The sequence below is a fragment of the Oryza sativa genome, chromosome 6 (assembly GCF_034140825.1).
Source record: "Oryza sativa Japonica Group chromosome 6, ASM3414082v1".
NCBI classification, from domain to species: Eukaryota; Viridiplantae; Streptophyta; class Magnoliopsida; order Poales; family Poaceae; genus Oryza; species Oryza sativa.
In genome coordinates, this window is record NC_089040.1 from 3,858,061 (window position 1) to 3,878,194 (window position 20,134).

General features: G+C 40.3%; 3 protein-coding genes across 4 annotated transcripts; all 3 read right to left on the reverse strand.

Moving 5' to 3' along the window:
• Window positions 1–1,126: 1,126 nt before the first annotated feature.
• LOC107281238 (uncharacterized) lies at window positions 1,127–3,230 on the reverse strand. Its single transcript, XM_015786728.3, has 2 exons — window positions 2,631–3,230; window positions 1,127–1,836 (listed from the first exon to the last, which is right to left on the reverse strand). The coding sequence occupies exons 1-2, from the start codon at window positions 3,179–3,181 to the stop codon at window positions 1,422–1,424; spliced, it is 966 nt and encodes a 321-aa protein (XP_015642214.1). The 5' UTR covers window positions 3,182–3,230; the 3' UTR covers window positions 1,127–1,421.
• Window positions 3,231–7,066: 3,836 nt separating this feature from the next.
• LOC107281372 (uncharacterized) lies at window positions 7,067–9,650 on the reverse strand. Its single transcript, XM_066311845.1, has 2 exons — window positions 8,966–9,650; window positions 7,067–8,069 (listed from the first exon to the last, which is right to left on the reverse strand). Exons 1-2 carry the CDS (start codon window positions 9,538–9,540, stop codon window positions 7,460–7,462), a joined length of 1,185 nt encoding a protein of 394 aa, XP_066167942.1. The 5' UTR covers window positions 9,541–9,650; the 3' UTR covers window positions 7,067–7,459.
• Window positions 9,651–12,300: 2,650 nt separating this feature from the next.
• Window positions 12,301–20,006, reverse strand: LOC107281239 (transcription factor MYBS3). 2 transcript variants are annotated; one of them, XM_066311220.1, is made up of 4 exons: window positions 19,102–20,006; window positions 17,343–18,678; window positions 16,799–17,208; window positions 12,301–13,161 (listed from the first exon to the last, which is right to left on the reverse strand). In XM_066311220.1, the coding sequence occupies exons 2-4, from the start codon at window positions 17,583–17,585 to the stop codon at window positions 12,552–12,554; spliced, it is 1,263 nt and encodes a 420-aa protein (XP_066167317.1). In that variant the 5' UTR covers window positions 17,586–18,678; window positions 19,102–20,006; the 3' UTR covers window positions 12,301–12,551. The 2 variants fall into 2 exon arrangements, with proteins under 2 accessions (XP_066167317.1, XP_066167318.1); XM_066311221.1 differs by having other exon boundaries at window positions 12,304–13,161; window positions 16,799–18,678.
• Between the last annotated feature and the right edge of the window lie 128 nt (window positions 20,007–20,134).

The following is a 20,134-nucleotide window of genomic DNA, read 5'->3' on the forward strand; positions in this document are numbered from 1 at the left end:
AAGATAATTAATTGTCTGATAGTAGTAGTAGTACTCCGTACTTTGCATTTTGCTGCTGGACTGGACGTCGATCTCCTGACCTCCGCCGACCAAGAGAGATTTGGAAGACAGAGGAGCAAGGGACGGAAGAACCAAAGTAGGGAGGAGAGCGAGGAAGACACGTCACATAGACTCATACGTGAGCCCTACAGCTTTTTCTATTTTGTTTGTTCGATAGACTTGTATGCGGGTCCTGTTTATTTAAAGTTTTTCTAATTTTAATTTAACTAGAATACCATATAAGCATCACTCAAGACTCAAGAGACAGTGGACCTCCCCTCTCCGTCAACTTCTATATATGAGGATAACTGGGGTGTTTGTTTGTTTTTTTTCCGAGTTAGAGTCTTGTTTTTTTCCTATATCAATACAAAACTTCACATCGTTTGATGCGGGTCATTAAAAAAAATAAACGTCACGTAGGTGCAACGTCACATATGGGACAGTACCATTATCAAAACCATTAAGAAAGATAAATTAAACTGGTTTTATTAGTTGAGACTTGAGAGGGTCTCCGTACATAGTTTACGGTTAAGGACCACGAATTAAACTTGACACGTAGTTTTGGGATGTAAATGTACTTTTTTCCTTCTTTGCCCAATCCACTCCTGGGATATGGGCTCTCAAACAGGTGAATTTTACTCAAGTGAATTTTACAACTCTACTCAAGTTGAGTTGCATGGAAAATTTACTCAAAGTGTCAGAATTTTACAACTCTACACTTAAAACCCGATTGGAGTAATTCCGATTACTCAAGTGAATTTTACAACTCTACACTTGAGTAAATTCCAGTAATTCCAATATATCCCTCTTTACTCAAGTGAATTTTACAACTCTACTCTTCTTACATAAGTTCTCCATGCAACACAATCTTATTTCATGATGGTCATGAACACACGTGTTAGCCCAAAACATGTTGAAATTGTCCAAACCTACAAACAGGTCATGATGACCATCAAGTCCATGATCTTGTTACTTATGAAGCTTTAATCAACTAACAGATGAACAATAAAACACATAATTATGAACCATACAAAAAAACCACATGAATATAAGCATAGGAACTGAGAATGCCAAAGACTTGTAAGATAACTGCAAACGAACTCTATTTTCGAACTGGAATCCAAACCAACTTTAAATGTTCATACAACCGAACTTTATTTTCGAACTGGAATTACAAACCAACATTAGAAATTTATTAAGGTACCAGATAATTAAACAACTGAAACGAAATCCAAACTTTAAACGATCCAGAACATATGAATATGTTCATTATTGAAAACTGAAATTGCTGATACGAAACGAAGCGAAGCGAAGCTGCAGATCAAATCGACGCCATGATACCACCACCACTCTCGACTCTCGAGTCTCGAGCACCACCAAATCTAGCGCCCCATGCCATTGGCGCCGTTGATCCATGGCATCTGAGGAAGAGAAGCTCCCTGGCCGCCGCTGCCGGAGGCGGCGGCGCCGGCAGCCTGGCTCCCAGGTGGGAGGAGGCGGTGCATCACCGGCGCGACGAGGCTGGGCAGGAGGAAGGGGTTGAACGGAGGCGGTGGCACTGGCATGCGGCGCCTGAGGGCGGCAGCGTGCTCGGCGGCCGCCGCCTGCTGGTCGCCGGTGATGCGGCGGCGGCGCCTCTTGGCCGGCGGGGGGACGGCCTCGCCGCGGGCCTCCATCTTGAGGAAGAACTTCTGCGCGTGGCTGGAGACCTGCGCCGCCGTCCTGGTGGTGACAAGGTGCTTGGAGATGTTCTTCCAGTCGCCGCGCCCGAACACGCGCAGCCCCACCATGAACAGCCTGCGTGCGTGCGTACATGCAGCGATCGATCGATCAAAACCGATTAATCCAAACTTTTTTATGGCTCGATCGAGCAAGAACAAGTGATGGATTACTGATTTAGAGGAGTATGCGTGTGTGCATGCATGTTCATCTATACTAGGGGAAAATGGGGATTTGAACTTGAGATGTAATTAATTATTACTAAGGTTTGAGAATTAACCCATTTCTAATAAATTATTACTTTGTATAAATAAACAAGATATATATATATATATATAATTCACAATAAACGACATGATCGTGTATACACATGTAACAGTAATCCCAAGTTCTCAACCATGTAATCGTCCAAATTCGTCTTGCTTGAAGAAACTATAGATGCATGGTCACTACTTTTAGATATGGCTTTGGCCTTCGAAAACATATCCTTTTATATATGTCTTTGGCCTTTGAAAGTCGAAACACAATGTTTGACCACTATTTTTTTAGTGCAAACCATCTAAAACCCCGGAAAAAATATATAATATTGTCAAAAGTATTTTTTGAAGCTGGCCTATACATATGTCTTCTTACATCCAATCAAAACATTTTAAAAGACATTGACGTAAAATTGTTTTAAAGTTTAACCTCGAACATATCCTAGAAAACATATTTTCGCGACTAGAGAGGTACTAGTTAGCTTTTAGTACCCGAATAACATAGAAAAACATTTTTAGATGATATAATTAGCACCATGCCCACATAGATAAAAACAAAAATAGTAAACAAAAATATAATTAATTAGGGATACAGATAATAAGAAGATAAATAACCTGTGTTCTTCCTCTGTCCAAATCACCCTTCTTTTTATTGATGGCGTCACATGTTGACTATTAGTGTGAATCTTTGACACCCCCGCCTCTTTCTCCTTGATCACTAATCCCTCCTTAGGCTGCACCTCCTCCTCTACAACCATCTTCGGCTCTTGATCTGTTTGATTTTCCATCTCCATCTCTTCCAATGGATAATCAAACACTAAGCCCACATTGTTCAACATGGGTCGATGTTCCTCTAGCCTCACAGGGTTACCGTTTGCGAGGGCACTCACATGATCAACCTCACCGATGCTATTGTTGGCATCACTCTTATTCAAGCTATGCATAACCATGGGTTTCCCCGCATTGAGCTTCATATACAAACCTATTACCTGGCCTATGGTCTTCCAAGGGAACCATTCATGGAGTTCCATCACGATGTGTCCGCAATGCTTCTGCTTGTTCCCCTCTCCATCACCACCTTCGCCACCGTTGTTGGGGCTAGTGATCAGTGACCTAGCCTCCTCTATCTCAGATGCCGTCCACCCCTCAATGACTATTGAACCCATGGGAAGGTATGGGATGGCACACAAGAGTTAGTAGTGCAGAGACGGGGTTTGTAGTGTGGAATAGGGAGAAGGGCAAGGTATTTATAGGCTATATGCGCGGCGCAAACCATTGACTATTTCAACAAAAAAAGATATAGCGTATCATTTGATTTGTCAATTGATTAATGGGAAATCTAACCAATATTAAATTTTGATGCATATATGTAGCAAGATATAAATGTATCAGATCTTCCGTATCCATATATATCTCCACGAATAAATTGGCGAGATTTATAAATACTATTATTAATTAACATCAATCGATATATATGGGTTCAGTCGTCCGTAATAACTTGTTATATCAATGAGAACAATCTTAATTAATCGTTCTAATTAACTTAAGATCATTTGTTGATATAACCTCAAAGTTTCTAGTGAGATGTGTGAGTAGCTTAAGATTCAAAAAGAAAACAATGTATGACTAGCTTCTCTCACATAAGTAATCATATCACCCTTAAATAATGTTGATCCGAAGATTTTAGCATGCCATCACTACCACATAACTGCTTAAAAGTGCATCTAGGCCCTTAATTATTTTGGTGGTTAATAACAATCCGATTAGCAAGGACTAATGCTTGCTATTGAGAATGTGTGAAGGAACATTAGTCCGTCATGAGATGATGTTCGATGCAATATCCTTATGTACGAAGCTTTGGTGAAAAGCAGCAAAGAATCCATTTGTAAAATGTAAATTTTCATTTTCTGGGTCAATAGGAAAGCCGTACTATTAAAGGGATGTTGCATTAATTTCTAGGAATGAGAAAAATGCTCAAAATTCTTTGTTGAAGTGGTTCTCTTTCTTGGACATGTTCTAAAGCTGTTTCGGAAATTTCCGTAGTGATGTGAACTTGTAAAAATCGGTACTGGTCTTTTTCGGAAGTCCCCGAACGAGTTTCAGAAATTTATGAACTGTGTTGACTTGGTTGTTTTGGGTACCGCTGTTTTTTGGATTTTTCCGTACTATCTTCGGAAGTTTCCGAAGCTGTGAGTTGAACAAAATTCGGTACTGGTGTTTTTCGGAAATTTGCAAAGGTGCTTCAGAAATATCCAAAATGTACTTTTTAAGTTGAAATTCGGTACTGGTGATTTCCGGAAGTTTCCGAACTCGGTTCGGAAATTTCTGAAAAAGGGAATCTTTACCCACCAACGGGCATATCTGAGGGTCCCTCTTCAAGCCAAGGTTGTTGATGCTACTAAATACTTATGCTCTTGGCTTGCTGTGCATTTGAGATCCACTTTGAGCCGTGCAACCTCATTTCTCCTCTCCACCGACCTTCAAGTTCGGACTTGTTGAGTGTGTGTGTGTGAGTTGTGGATTTGAGTTCATGTGAGTGCTTGGTGTTGACTTCGTGAAGAATTTTTGAGCATTTGTTTCATTTCCAAGATATTCTTGCTTCATCTTTTTACTCTTGGATATTGAGGACTTCTAAACGACTAGGTGTTTCTCTCGAGTCACCGATCTACGTGTGGTTGGCCAGGAGAAGTTTGTGATGGTTGGATGTCGCCTTCGAAATGGAAGAGATACCACTAGTAGAAGTATTGCTTTGTGCAACCTTTTGAGGAAAGGGTTAGCGAAGACCCGACTCTTTGTGAGATCCTCAATGGAGATTAGAACCCCCTTAAGGATTCAAACTTCGGGGAACAACTCATCTTGCAAGAACTTTGGTGACATCTTTTTCCCTCTCCCTTCCTCTATCTTTGCTTGCTTGTGCCTCTATAACTTTAGCTGCTGTTTAAGCTTGAGATTATTTGTTGTGTCTTGCGAGATCCATATTGCTAGTGTGCTAGTAGCTGCTGTGCCATTTTCAGAAATATCCGAAGCTACTTCGGATATATCCGAAAATCCCAGCTTCCGCATTTGTTTGAGTTTTTTAAATTAGCCTATTGACCCCATCTAGGCCTAAGTGACCCTTTCACTGCTCAAAGGTGATGCCCTATCAGTATCGGGTTAGTAAAACCTAGCACTGACAGGCCATTCCCACCCACAACCACTTCTCACCCCAAATTAAACAAGAACAGGCACATATAATACCCCATCAGTGCCGGTTTGTGTACAAAACCGGCACATATAAGGGGGGCCACACGAGTGGTAGTTTTTCTATACAAACCGACACCGATACCCCCAACATAATGCCGACTAGCTAAAAACAAGCACTGATGAACGTCCTCCCCACCCAAACGTGTTAAGTCCCTGTGCCCGAGCAACGTTGAGCGCGCAAGTCTTCCTCTTGTCTCTTCTCCCCAACAATTCTGCTATCGTTCGAGGGAATCATGGTTTGCAATTTCGGAAATTTCAACCCCCCTCCCCTATGTGGGCATATGGAACTATTTTGGCCAAAATAAAATCATTTTTTAAAATTTAGCAAATTCTATTTAAATTTCAATTGTTTTGCCAAAATTTGCACCCCTGGCATGTTCTTCCATATCAAAAATGTAAACTATGGAGGAAATCCGATTAGGACTAGCATAAGTTGTTCCTACATTAAAATGATAGTTCATATACTTCATACATATACATGTCAGTGCAATTGCATAACTTCAAGTTTTTTTATAAAGTACTTCAGTTCAATGCAACTATATGCAAATAATTTCATACTTAACTTATAATGGTAATTGGTTTATTTAATTATACACATAATGTCTCTATAATTCACACCGGCCTTGTACATGTTAAATAAATTGTAATATGTAAATAAATTAATGGTCCATGAATTTAATGTAGTGAATGTGCACATATATTTCTCTAGCTTTGCACACATTTAATTTTTTCCACAAGAGAATTGAGTAAACATTGAAGATAGATGCAGATCATATATGGCTGAGCAATTTATTGTGGTATTAGGATGCATACAGATATGGACCTCATTATCTGAAAAAAAAAATACAGATATGGACCTAGCGCAGTCCATGGACAGTTGACCTTTCTTTTATTTTTCTAGAAGAAATAAAATAATAAATAACCTATGAAGGATGTCACAGGGGCTCTGATATATATATCTACAACAGCCACAATATATATTAAATCTTCAAGATTTATGAAGCTACCAAATTATGCATAATGTTCCGGAAAAAATGATTTTGTCCGTTTGGGAAATCTTTTGTAGTAGTTAACGGTAGACAATGCACGTATACTTTGAGTCGCATGATAGTTGTGCAACCAATTCATGCACAACAAACTTTTCATTATACTGAACGTACATAATGGTGTGTTATATTTTGAGTTCTAATAATTAGGAAAACCTAAGACATCCTTAATCTATGTCGACCAATACAATTGCACATCCTGATCGAGAATGGATATATTATGTGGAATATGCCTATAAATTAATTTCTATATAGAAATAGAAATAAAACTTTGGTTTCATTGAGCATTTATATAATTAATTAAGTTTCATCACATCCATGGTTAAATATTACAAACATTTTAAGGCATAGAGAGTGCCTTAAAAGAAGGTGGGGGGGGGGGGGTGTGCAAATAATCATAGGGAAAATGGTTATTCATATTGACATATACTAGTCAGATACCAAGGATAAACTTGGTATGTTTTAATTGATAGAGAAAGAATAAAATGTGAACACATGCATTAAATGGAATTCGAACGCGGGTGGGTAATTAAGTGCGCACAACAATTCCTTGACCAGTTGTGCTAAGCACAGTTTCATAAAACTGCAAGGAAACTATGTGCACGCAGCTCGACAATGTGCCATCATGTTTGCGCGCCCACTCGCCTTCAACTCCGCTTTGCACGCGTGTTCATCTTTCTCCCTTATTAATTCGATTGATACACCTAGCTAGTTTCATGATGATTGTGGCTGTAACAGCAAAAGCCAAAGACATATATGATATGATGGCACATATATATATATATATTAATTATATTGGGGGTGAAATACATTTATACAGTGCTTAACAGTTAACACAACCAGATTATTGACTACACAAAATGGAAACATGGATATACTACTAGTTGGGATATTGTGTTGAGGCAGACATGCATATAATGTCTTGGCTTCAACACGATACATAGGCTTACTTTGTTGCCATCTTTTAATTATAGGTTTGATCACCATATGCCATCTATATAGACAAGTCGTCTCCTCTAACATACTATACTCTCTGATATGGGTCGCTGATATGTAAACCTGTTGGTTATAAGGTCCACATGCCAGCCACTCAAAGTTAGAGAGCAGTACGTCAAACGACACGTTTCCCATATACATAGACACATTATCAGAAGTTCAGCACATGTTGTTGTTCTGGTTCATCATCCACTGATCCGCAGGAACACCATAAGCACCTCCCTCCTCCTCCTCCTGCTGCTGTTGATAATAATAATAATTAACTGCACCTGCAGGCTCAAAGTTAGTATCAGTTGCTCCCTCCATTGGAGCAGCAGCCATCATCATATGCTGATCATTCCACGCCTGCTGCGTCTGCGCCTGCATCTGCATGAACTGCTGCTGAATCTGGGGGTTGAACAGCATAGGAGCCCAGAACTGAGCGGCGCTGTTCATGGCAGCGGCGGAGGAGCTCGCCGGAGCGATGACTTGCCTGGCGGCGCCGCCGCCGCTGACGGGCTCGAGGTGGCCGCCGGCGAAGGCGAGACTCTGCCAGCCACCGAAGTTATTGTTGCTGTAGCTGTTGGTGCCGTCCATGGCGGCGGTGTCGTCGTTGAGGCCGACGTCGTTGATGCTGTAGCGCTGCTTGTCGGCGGCGGCGCTCTCCACGCGGCGGAAGTACTTCTGGGCGTGGCTGGACACCTGCACCGGCGTCTTGCTTCTGACGAAGTTCATGGAGATGCTCTTCCACTCACCACGTCCGTACACACGCAGCCCCCTCAGAAACTGCCTGCAATTTTCAAATTTAAAAAGTTTTAGGACTGTATAAATTAAATTAAATTAAATTAAATTAAATTTATGATCGAGCTGTGTTCTTTCTAAACTCCTCGCAATATGTAAGAAATCTTTGCGAACTAAAATTGTTTGAGAAAATCTGTGTCCATCGTTCGGTCAGACTCAGAGGAGAAACACTGACTTCTTGTTGTTGTACTGAAGAAGTGAACGGCATTTTTTTCCTTGGACTAAGATGTGGACCTTTGTGCATATAAAGACATAAATATACCACTGCTACTTCCAAAATAGACATGATTTTTTTAAAAAAAGAATACCTTTTAAGGTCAAACGCAATATGTAAGATATGATATATCACTTCGGATACACTATTTTGTCATCTTGTATACACATATTCAGATGCAGTTACATTAAAAAGTATTCTTTTTAATATATTCATATATTAACATGTACAATTATTTTTCATATATTCGGAGAGAGTTCCAAAATTCACATGTACTTTAAACAAACAGAAATAGGTAATTACAAGTGATATTATTTGACTACAATGTCTTACTGTATATATAAGCAGTTAAACAACTTCTCATCATACGCCACAACATAACTTCTTTTTTTTTTTTTTGCTTGAAAGAACTAAATCACTGCACCACAAGGAATCAAAACACAACATGTTCTTATATTTAAGATTGAACCCCCCCCCCCACCCACTCCAAAGAAAAAAAGAACACAACATTCATGCATGCATGGAAACAAAGATGCATAAGAAGATCTCCTAAAGAGTGGAATTTTAATTGAACATACAAAAAGAAACTAAAGACTTCATGCCATGAGAAATTAAAGAATAACACCAGATATATATATCATCCATGCATATGATTAGAATTAAGCATTAACCTGTGCTCTTCAGTGGTCCAAAACCTCCTAGTAGTATTTGTTGGTGCAGCACGGTGACGGCCGCCGCCCTGGTTGTTCACCTCGTCGTCGTCGCGGTTCATCACCACCGGCACCACCGGCACCGGCGGAGCTGCCTGCTCCACCGTCTCCCCCATGGGTGCACCACCAAACACCATGGCACCGCCGGCGCCGCCGCCGCCATAGTAGTAGTTCATGCCGGCGTCGGCGACGACGTTGTTCATGTTATGGTCATCAGCTTGTTGAACCGGCGGCGGCGGCATGCCGAGGAAGTTGTTGTGGTCGTTGAAGAAGTCGAACGTAGGGTCGACGACGGCGCCGGCGTCGAAGTACTGCGGCTGCGCCGCCGCGGGCTCCTCCGCCATGAGCTCAATGTACAGCCCGATTAGCTGATCCATGGTCCTCCATGGGAGCCACGCCTGCAGCTCCCTCACAATGCGGTCGTGCCTCGTGTCGCCGTTGCCGGCGCCGGCAACGAGGGTGCCGGAGTCGTAAGCGTTGGTCAGCCTAGCGATGATCGACCTCGCCTCGTCCATCTCCGCCGCCGTCCACTCCATGGCGATGGAGATCGAGCAAAGAGAAGAGCGAGAGCGAGAGCGAGAGCGAATGCTACTGCGAAACAATGGAGTACAATGTGTGCAAGAGGAGAAGAGGATATGGATGCTGGTGTGAGGGAGAAGAAGGGGGTAGGGCAGTGTATTTATAGGCTGGATGTGTGTGTGGATGCTACCTAGGGGCTTCACCTACTTGTGGAGTGTGTATCTGCTAGATCATGATCATCATTGGTAAAATCATGTAAATATAAGTAACATTTACGTCGAGGGAAGAAATTCGGATCAATGGGACACATATTACCTGTAAAAAGATATATATGTTTGCGGTACGAGGTATATTAATAGTTTCCATACACATAGGTGGTACGTCCTTAGTACGACCATTACGATTTGAAAATATTCCGTGTCAACGGTATGGTACGGTCTGTGCTACGGTCCTTACGATTTGAAAACATTCCGTGTCAACGATAAGGTACGGACCGTACATGAGACTAACAATTTTGTCGTCTTGCGGTACTTTCCGTTATACTTATTTTGTTAGACATAAAAGGGAAAAAATGTTTCACCCATAAGTATAGAATTTTATATATATCTTCTCCTCTCAACTACCTTTACAAATCATAGTCCTATAAAATAGATATCAAACTATACAAAAAGTAGTTCGATGTGACATTGTTACCATAAGTTTATTTTCATAGAGTTGGAGAATTCACTGTCAAATTTCCAACTCGGTGTGGGTTTTCGTAAATAAATGTAGGAGATTGAGATGAGCTTATGCAATCAAGCTAGACACGGTATGCAAAGCAACACATGTGTGACCCCAAATAAAAAATTTCACACATATAAGACATAGTTTTTTCAAATTAGTTTGACCTCATGACTGCTTGCTTTCTTCGCTCTTGTCACTGCAGACAACCCATTGCCGCTTTGCCATGGACGATGCGAGTATGTATGTACGATACGTACGTACGTCTTCTTTAGGGGAGAGAGAGAGGGGTGGGGGTGGGGGAGGGAAAGAGAGTTGACAATGCGTCAAATGTGTGCATCAGATATTTCTCGATCAGTTGTGATATGGTGCTGACAATGTGATATATTTCAGCTTTCAGCAATACAGAACAAACGGCAGCGGAAAACTCATTTGATCGATGTCCATTCAAAGGTTCTACTCTTCCATTTCTGAAATGTTTCACGCAAAATGTTAGAGAAAAATATGAGTATGATAGTGTAGACCGAGTTGTGCATTGAGTTCTAAAACCGATTGATCTCTGCATTTGAAAAAGAAAAAAAATGTCTATGTGTGACTTTGAATATACGGTTTTCTTGACATTTGGAGTGAAATTATATCTTTTGTGAGATGATATATGCAAACCTTTGCCAATGCAATCTTTTTAGTGATTTCTATTATAAATTATATTTTTTCGGGAGGCGGAAATTGTGCAAGGGGACGGACACCTGGTCTCTTCTAATAATTTTTAAATTTTGTTTCTGGGCAAAACCACTGGTTTTGCCGCTCTATAGCACATAGGTTTCCAATCCGGTGGTTTTTTCTATTTATGTTCTCAGTCCATAAATGAAGTTCTCGCATACATGCATAAATGGAAATAATTTTTTATTGGTATGTTTTCTATAGATAGTATATATGCTCATTATTAAATGTCTAAAGGCAGATTCACCTGACCGCTCAACAAAAACCAGTGGTATGTCTAGGCCCACAGGTTTCATCCATTATAGGCAGGTATGGCTATATGCCCACATAAATGAAGTTCGTACATGCATACATAAATTAAAGATTTCTTGCTCGATATGTTTTATGTGGTATATACCAATTATTACATATTTAAATATACCATACATACCCAAGCCTGTGGACAATAAGGGATAGAATATTGGTCTCATGCATGATGATCCATACATGGTCTCATCTATCTCTAATGTCAACCACACTGGACCGTTGATCTTTTGGTCAGCATATGTCAATGCAAGATTTTTACATATCTGAAACAGATCAAACTTGAACCAACACATAATTAATTATCAAATAGAACTATAGTAACCCTTAAAAAAATCCTGTTATTGCACCGTGTTTCTCTATCATAGTCACACTGATAACGATTAATCCTCCCAAAAAAATATGATGTAAAAAGGGGGGGAGGGTGCAAATAATCATGGGGTAAATGGTTATTCATATTGAAATATACTAGTCAGGTATGTTTTAATTGATAGAGAAGGAACAAAAGGTGAACACATGCACTAAATGGAATTTGAACGCGGGTGGGTAAGTGCTCACAACAGTGCCTTGACCAGTTGTGCTATGTGTGTGCCATCATGTTTGCGTGCCCACCCGCCTTCAACTCCGCTTTGCGCACGTGTTCATCTTTCTCCCTTGTTAATTCAATTGATACACCTAGCTAGTTCCATGAGGATTGTGGTTGTAACAAAAGTCAATGCAAGGCCATATATGATATGATGGCATATATATATATATATATATATATATATATATATATATATATATATATATATATATATATATATATATATATATATATATATATATATATATATGTATGTATGTATGTATGTATGTATGTATGTATGTATGTATGTATGTATGTATGTATGTATGTATGTATGTATATTAATTATATTGGGGTGAAATACATTTATACATTGCTTAACAGTTAACACAACCAGATTATTGACTATACAAAATGGAAACATGGATATACTACTAGCTAGGATATTTGTGTTGAGGCAGACATGCATGCATATAATGTCTTAGCTTCAACACGATATATATAGGCTTATTTTATTGCCATCTTTTAATTATAGGTTTGATCACCATATGCCATCTATATAGATGAGTCGTCTTCTCTAACATACTACTCTCTGATATGAGTCATTGATATGTAAACCTGTTGGTTATAAGGACTACATGCCAACCACTCAAAGTCAGAGAGTCGTAATACGTCAAAGGATATGTTCCCCATCTATGTAGACATGTTATCAGAAGTTCAGAACATGTTGTTGTTCTGGTTCATCATCCACTGATCCGCAGGAACACCATAAGCACCTCCCTCCTCCTCCTCCTGCTGCTGTTGATAATAATAATAATTAACTGCACCTGCAGGCTCAAAGTTAGTATCAGTTGCTCCCTCCATTGGAGCAGCAGCCATCATCATATGCTGATCATTCCACGCCTGCTGCGTCTGCGCCTGCATCTGCATGAACTGCTGCTGAATCTGGGGGTTGAACAGCATAGGAGCCCAGAACTGAGCGGCGCTGTTCATGGCAGCGGCGGAGGAGCTCGCCGGAGCGATGACTTGCCTGGCGGCGCCGCCGCCGCTGACGGGCTCGAGGTGGCCGCCGGCGAAGGCGAGACTCTGCCAGCCACCGAAGTTATTGTTGCTGTAGCTGTTGGTGCCGTCCATGGCGGCGGTGTCGTCGTTGAGGCCGACGTCGTTGATGCTGTAGCGCTGCTTGTCGGCGGCGGCGCTCTCCACGCGGCGGAAGTACTTCTGGGCGTGGCTGGACACCTGCACCGGCGTCTTGCTTCTGACGAAGTTCATGGAGATGCTCTTCCACTCACCACGGCCGTACACACGCAGCCCCCTCAGAAACTGCCTGCAATTTTCAAATTTAAAAAGTTTTAGGACTGTATAAATTAAATTAAATTAAATTTATATATGAGCTGTGTGCTTTCCAAACTCCTCGCAGCATGTAAGAAATGTTTGCAAATTAAAATTGTTTGAGATCTGTCCATCGTTCGGTCAGACTCAGAGTAGAAACTGACTTGTTGTTGTTGTACTGAAGAAGTGAACGGCATTTTTTTTCCTAGGAATGAGATGTGGACCTTTGTGCATATAAAGACATAAATATACCACTGCTACGTCCAAAATAGACATGATTTTTTTTTTAAAAAAAGAATAGCTTTTAAGGTCAAACGCAATATGTAAGATATGATATATCACTTCTGATACACTATTTTGTCATCTTGTATACACATATTCAGATGCAGTTATATTAAAAAGTATTATTTTTAATATATTCATATATTAACATGTACAATTATTTTTCATAAATTCGGAGAGAGTTCCAAAATTCACATGTACCTTTAGACAAACAGAAATAGGTAATTACAAGTGATATTATTTGACTACAATGTCTTACTGTACATATAAGCAGTTAAACAACTTCTCATCATACGTCACAACATATAACTTCTTTTTTTTTTTTGCTTGAAAGAACTAAATCGCTGCACCACAAGGAATCAAAACACAACATGTTCTTTTATGATCGACCACCCCCCCCCAAAAAAAAAGAACACAACATTCTTAACCAGTAAATAAACAGATTTCATGCATGCATGCAAACAAAGATGCATAAGAAGATCTCCTAAAGAGTGGAATTTTGATTAAACATACAAAAAGAAACTAAAGACTTCGAGCAATTTACGGTCCTTGAGGAGGTACCATGAGGTACCACTTTTTCCATTGTAAATTTGGTACCTTGTGGTACCTAGGTACTATGAGGTACCAAATCTATCTATCTATCTATTATATACTAAAAGTCCATGAAACTCCCTAAAAACGCTCTTTAGCCGCCACGTGGCGCTCTAATAAAATAGAGAAAATCCTAGAAATTGTAAGAAAAAAGCAAAACATCTATCCCTTGATTTTCACTTAAATTGGTGGGTCCAATATTATACACCGTTAGATAAAATTGATCTTAAAATAAACTAAATACAATGGGTCCCACCTATCCTCTCCTCCCGTGAATTGGCAGATGGAGGATATACATACGTACATGGTATGTACGCTTCCTTCCCCCCTTTTTTTCCTTTTTTTCTTCTTTTTTCCATTTATATATATAATGGATATATTTTTTAAATAATCATAATTTTACAAACAAAACTCTACCATCATATAATGCACTCTTTACTTTGCACTATTATTTTCAAACAATGCACTATTTTAAAATAAATTTTACACAATTATATCGTGTACCTTTCAAATAAACAATATCTATATTAACTAATTTATACGTGCACTTAAACTGATGGCTCCATTATATAAATCATCGGATCTACTTTTTATTACACTGGTCTATCTATTATTCTCAAGTAATGCACTGTTTCAAAATAAGATCTACACCATTATATTGTGTACCCATTAAATTAATAATTTAAAATCTATATTAACTAATTTACAGTTACACTAGAACTGGTGGACCTATTATTATAATCATCGGATCTATTGTTTGCTAATAAATAAAGCGTCCAAAATTCTCTTTTTGCCCACTGCACAATGCACGTCTGCACTTTGCCTTTCGCACGTGTGACAAAGCATAGTGTCTGAGACATCTAAGGTGATCACAACCGCTATAGCGCTACCGCTTTGCCACATCAAATCATATATGGAGATGATTAATTTTGTTAATAACATGAAAAGAAAATTAAAGGTGTGATGCAGCGAGAGAATAATTAAGCACCATGGGTTGTGTTTTTCTCAGCAATAATTAGCTCTCTTTAAGTTGAAACCAAGAGTTGATTACATAACAATTAACAATTATAATGTATTTGTGTTATGTCGTATTTGGATTTTGTACTATTTGTTCGTATAGGTGAAAGGAATCATTATGTTATAAATGTGAACGCAATATTGACGAATATCAATAGAACTCTTACTACGATAAGAGTGATAAAGGGAGTTTAAGGCCCTCTCTTTTTTTCCCGATTCTATATTTTGGATTTTTTTTACGCTTTCTAAGTTTCTAAACGGTGTCTTCTTTAAACAGCATTCTAACTTTTTAGAAGTCAATTCATTTGTTTATACCCTCAAATAGCTATCACATAAATTATATAATTCATCAATTTCAGCTATGCTAAACCTTAAGTACTACTCCCTTCGTTTCACAATGTAAGTCATTCTAGCATTTCCCACATTCATATTGATGTTAATGAATCTAGACATATATATCTATCTAGATTCATTAACATCAATAGCCTAACATAAGAATACTAATAACACTGATATATTTATTTTATTTTTTCAAATAATATGTTTTCATATGGAACATACCGCTTATCCATTTTCATAAGAAAGAACTTAGCTGGCCAAGCCACAAACACGGCCGGAGAAAGGGACTTTAATAATTAGTCCCCTACTTACATTGTGAAACAAAGGAAGTACATATTTTTTTTCATGCGAGTCATGGTGATCAGTAAATTGGTGATCAACGGATCATCAAAGTCGTAAGATGAATATATAAGAGTTGCTCTGAACAATTGTAAATAAGTGTCAAAATTAATTGCTATTAATTAGACATCTAATGGCTTGCTAGCCACAAAATTAATTTCTCTCAACATGTATATAAACATGGACAAAGCTGGAACAAATATTACCATATGTCCCATACAAATATATTGCGCAGTTAATATTCTAATTAGTCATTTAAAATTCCTTAAAATACTCTCAAGCTGCCACGTGGTGCTATAATAAATTAAGGCAAATATTAGAAATTCTAAGAAAAAAAAATCAAAGTATCTATTATTAGATTTTCACTTAAATCGGTAGGTCCAATATTATAAACCGTTAGATTAAATTGATCTTAAAATAAACTAAATACTACGAGGTCCCACCTCGACATAGGTACGCATGTGCGTGCGTGGGTAGGTACGCCTCCCCTCCCTTTTTTCATTTTTCTCTTTCTTCTTTTTTTCCCATGCATATGCTTCCCTCCCTTTATTACTATATCATGCGCCTTCATGAGACGATTTAATCAAAATAATTTTGAGTACCTTGCACTCGCATTTTTAATTTTGCGGCTATACTACACGGTATGTATATACGAACTGTATGATAATTAACTAGCAATAGTTTCTTATTTACTCGAGAAAAAAAACATGATTCAAAAGTCGTAAGTACTTAATCCATCTTCTACTCAAAAGTTTGTGAATGGTTTTTTAAGATACCTTAAGAAAAATAGAACCCTTAAATTATTATAAAATAACATTATCGAAACTTTAGTTTGCCCTGAATCTGAGACAAAATTTCTGAACAAACAATAATCTTACCTTTCAACAATATAAGTGCCCGCGCATACGCGTGGGCCACCTTACTAGTTTTACACTAAATTTTTGATACCTCATGGTATCTCCTCAAGGACCATAGAATTGCTCAAAGACTTCATGTCATGGAAAACTAAAGCATAACACCAGATATAATATATCATCCATATAATTAGAATTAAGCATATTAACCTGTGCTCTTCAGTGGTCCAAAACCTCCTAGTAGTATTTGTTGGTGCAGCACGGTGACGGCGGCCTCCCTGGTTGTTCACCTCGTCGTCGTCGCGGTTCATCACCACCGGCGCCACCGCCACCGGCGCTGGCACCGGCGGAGCTGCCTGCTCCACCGTCTCCCCCATGGGTGCACCGCCACCAAACACCATGGCACCACCGCCGTAGAAGTAGTTCATGCTGGCGTCGGCGACGACGTTGTTCATGGCATGATCATCAGCTTGTTGCACCGGCGGCGGCGGCATGCCGAGGAAGTTGTTGTGGTCGATGAAGAAGTCGAACGTAGGGTCGACGACGGCGCCGGCGTCGAAGTACTGCGGCTGCGCCGCCGCGGGCTCCTCCGCCATGAGCTCAATGTACAGCCCGATTAACTGTCACGCCCGGAAATTCACTAGTAATTTCCGAACTTATTTGTGCATAAAATCCTCGTCCAGGAATCAGCCGAGGTACACAAACTGACAATTTAATATACAAATCCATCATAATAATAACGTTACACACTTACAAAAGAAAAGAAAACAGCAGCGGAATAACGGTCTAGCGATGGCTTCAGCTCCACTCCCACAGGCAGCTCAACTGGGGTATAAGCCAAACGTCTTCTCCTTCTGGATCCTTTTTCTTCAACTGAGGTTGATTGATTATTGCAAGAATGAGCATATGACATACTCAACAAGCCACACAGCAAATATGCAAGTGCACAAGGATACCAAAGGATGGCATAATATAGGCTCATTTGCAAAAGCAGCATTTAGCAAAACATTTAAGAGAAGTAAAACAGTGGAGTAATTAATCAGAAATTTTAATCAACGCTGAACAACACACCCATGCTGCACAGGCCCAACCATCCCGAACAAACAACCATACCCGGCTGTACAGATCTAACTCCAAACCAGGAGCTAAGCAAATTATTACCAGGTATAACATCCATAATTATTATGAGAGGTGTGAGACTAATCACGAAAAACATTGCTCAACCCGCCCATAATCGCGGGCACGGCTATTCGAATAGTTTTACTCTGGCCAGAGGTGTACCACTGTACCCACAAGACAGCCTCAACATCATGTCTACCATGCGTCGCGATACTGGAAAGTACCCGAATAGAGGCTGTGACAATACCCTCTGCACAACACAACTCACCACAGTGCACCATTCTTGGATCATAATCACCCCCTTATAAAACAAGGCATGGACTCCCCAGCGACCCCCGTGGGCTTATCTCCGCCACTTCTCAGTCTGGTGCTCTGCAATGAACCATGCTATACAAAAGGTAAAGCCGTTGCCCACGCTAGCTTGTGGTTGGCACGGTTAATGTTTCACAACAGTAGCTCGCGAACCGGTCCTTAATTGCCATGAGCACGACCTTCAAAACCATGTGCTCACAACCCACCATTAATTATATTTTAATTACCAATTAATTATCATAACACGATTAACCATCGTGAGCTACCATTAAATATAACCATAAATAATAATGTAGTATATATGATTCATCCCATTAGTGAGCTAATGTTTCTAAGCATGGCTAAGCAATTATATCTAACATCTAGTTGAACCAATATATATAAAGCTCAACTAGTCAAATTATAATATCCCAAGGTATCAAGGAATAGAGTAATCAATGCAAACAGGCCATAACAAAGGAATAGATTCACACCACCCGGTGACATTCGAAAATAAATGCACAGTTGAAATAAATAGAGAATTTAAATATATGATCAACATGCTCAAAGGAATTGTGTTTAGGATCTGTGTGACTTGCCTTGCAATATTCGGTCTTCAATTAGTCTTCTTGAATACTTCCGGCGCACTTACGAACCTTCGAAACGACGAAAACGACAAGCTAACACGCAAAACGAGGAAAAAGACTAATAAAAACCAAATAAAAAATACATATAAAGTAAACAAACATGTAAATCATGATTTTAGATGATTTTAGAGACTTGAACGGCCTCATTCCGATTTCATATGAATTAGTTACGAATTTTACAAGATTTAATTCTAATTAAATCTATTAAAGAAAAGACTATTCCAAATTAATTAAATAATTTACAAATGATTTATAACTGAGATAAAAGATTAAAGCATCATCTGAAATAGATTAGATTATATTTGGTAGATGACATATATTAAAAAGAAATAATATGCCACTGAAAAGAGCGAACGGATTTATATGGCTGAGATTAATCTTGACTGAGTCAAGATTGGATCAAGACCCTATGGATAAACTACACCGGTGAACGACATCGGAGAGAGGAAAGCTCACTGAGGGGTGGCGCGACGATGGAAGATGACGGCAGACGGCCGGCAGCGAGGTAGAGGCGGCGACGGGGTCGGGTCAGCGATGGCGGCGACGTTTCAGCGATCTTCGGCGAAGAAAAACCGATGGCCGGGCTTCACCTTGCTCCTGCGAACCCAATGGAGTCGACGGCGACCGAGGGCGACGACGGACGACGACGAACGGCGCGACTGAAGATGGAACAGATCGGCTTCACGGTGACGACGGTGCTCCGATGGCTTGCGTCTTCGCGGAGGTGGCTGCCGGGTTTCTCCTCACTGCTGCGATGCCGACAGTGGATACGGCGAGGTCCGGCGACCACGGAGTCGACGGCAAAGCTTCGCCGGAGATTAAAACATGGCAACGGTTCGGCCTTCACGGTGACGGCGACTTCCGGCGGGGTTCGGCGCAAAAGAACGGGTGGCCGGGGTAGAGCTCTTCACTGCGAAGCCGAGGAAGGTGGCGGCGCTGACCGGCGACGGCCGGGGCGACGGCGAATGGCGGCTGGAGCGGCGGCCGGAGGTGGAGAGAGAGGGAGAGCGTTTCCGGCGACGGCGGAATACGGGACTTGAGGGGATGAGTAGAGGACAACTAGGGGGTCCTTTATATAGCCATGGGAGGCCGGGATCGAGCCCACAACGACGGGAAAAACTCGGGAAAGTTTAGATCTTCGCCGGAAAAAGGAAAGGTTGAACCGCGAAATTGGAAAGGATTTCCATATAAACTTTTGGGGATTTCTTGGGTACAAGGAAGAGGAGATTGAGAGGATTCCATTCCCGCAACCAATTCGGAAATAAGAGCAACGGAGAGGTTGGATTTTGGAAGGGGATCGGCGGCAACAGGCACGGCACGGCTCGGCTCTGGCTCTGTCCAGAGCTGGAAGAAGGAGCACTGTAGCGCAAGGGAGGTAAACTAGACTTTTCTGCCGGCTGAGAGGAAGGGAGGGAATGGGCTGAATTCGGCCCAAGACTAGGAAGGATGATTTTATTGCTTTTCCAAGTAAATTAACCAATGAGATGAT

What these genes read in the sequence shown, in the direction of transcription:
- LOC107281372 (XM_066311845.1), bottom strand. Translation starts at nt 9,540, where the DNA reads ATGGAGTGGACGGCGGCGGAGATGGACGAGGCGAGGTCGATCATCGCT. An exon ending in TGGACCACTGAAGAGCACAG is followed by an intron (nt 8,070 to 8,965) that starts GTTAATGCTTAA and finishes TGAAAATTGCAG; the next exon opens with GCAGTTTCTGAGGGGGCTGC.
- LOC107281239 (XM_066311220.1), bottom strand. Translation starts at nt 17,585, where the DNA reads ATGCTGCTTTTGCAAATGAGCCTATATTATGCCATCCTTTGGTATCCT. An exon ending in CTGCTGTTTTCTTTTCTTTT is followed by an intron (nt 17,209 to 17,342) that starts GTAAGTGTGTAA and finishes CGGGCGTGACAG; the next exon opens with TTAATCGGGCTGTACATTGA. An exon ending in TGGACCACTGAAGAGCACAG is followed by an intron (nt 13,162 to 16,798) that starts GTTAATATGCTT and finishes TGAAAATTGCAG; the next exon opens with GCAGTTTCTGAGGGGGCTGC.
- LOC107281238 (XM_015786728.3), bottom strand. Translation starts at nt 3,181, where the DNA reads ATGGGTTCAATAGTCATTGAGGGGTGGACGGCATCTGAGATAGAGGAG. An exon ending in TGGACAGAGGAAGAACACAG is followed by an intron (nt 1,837 to 2,630) that starts GTTATTTATCTT and finishes GCACGCACGCAG; the next exon opens with GCTGTTCATGGTGGGGCTGC.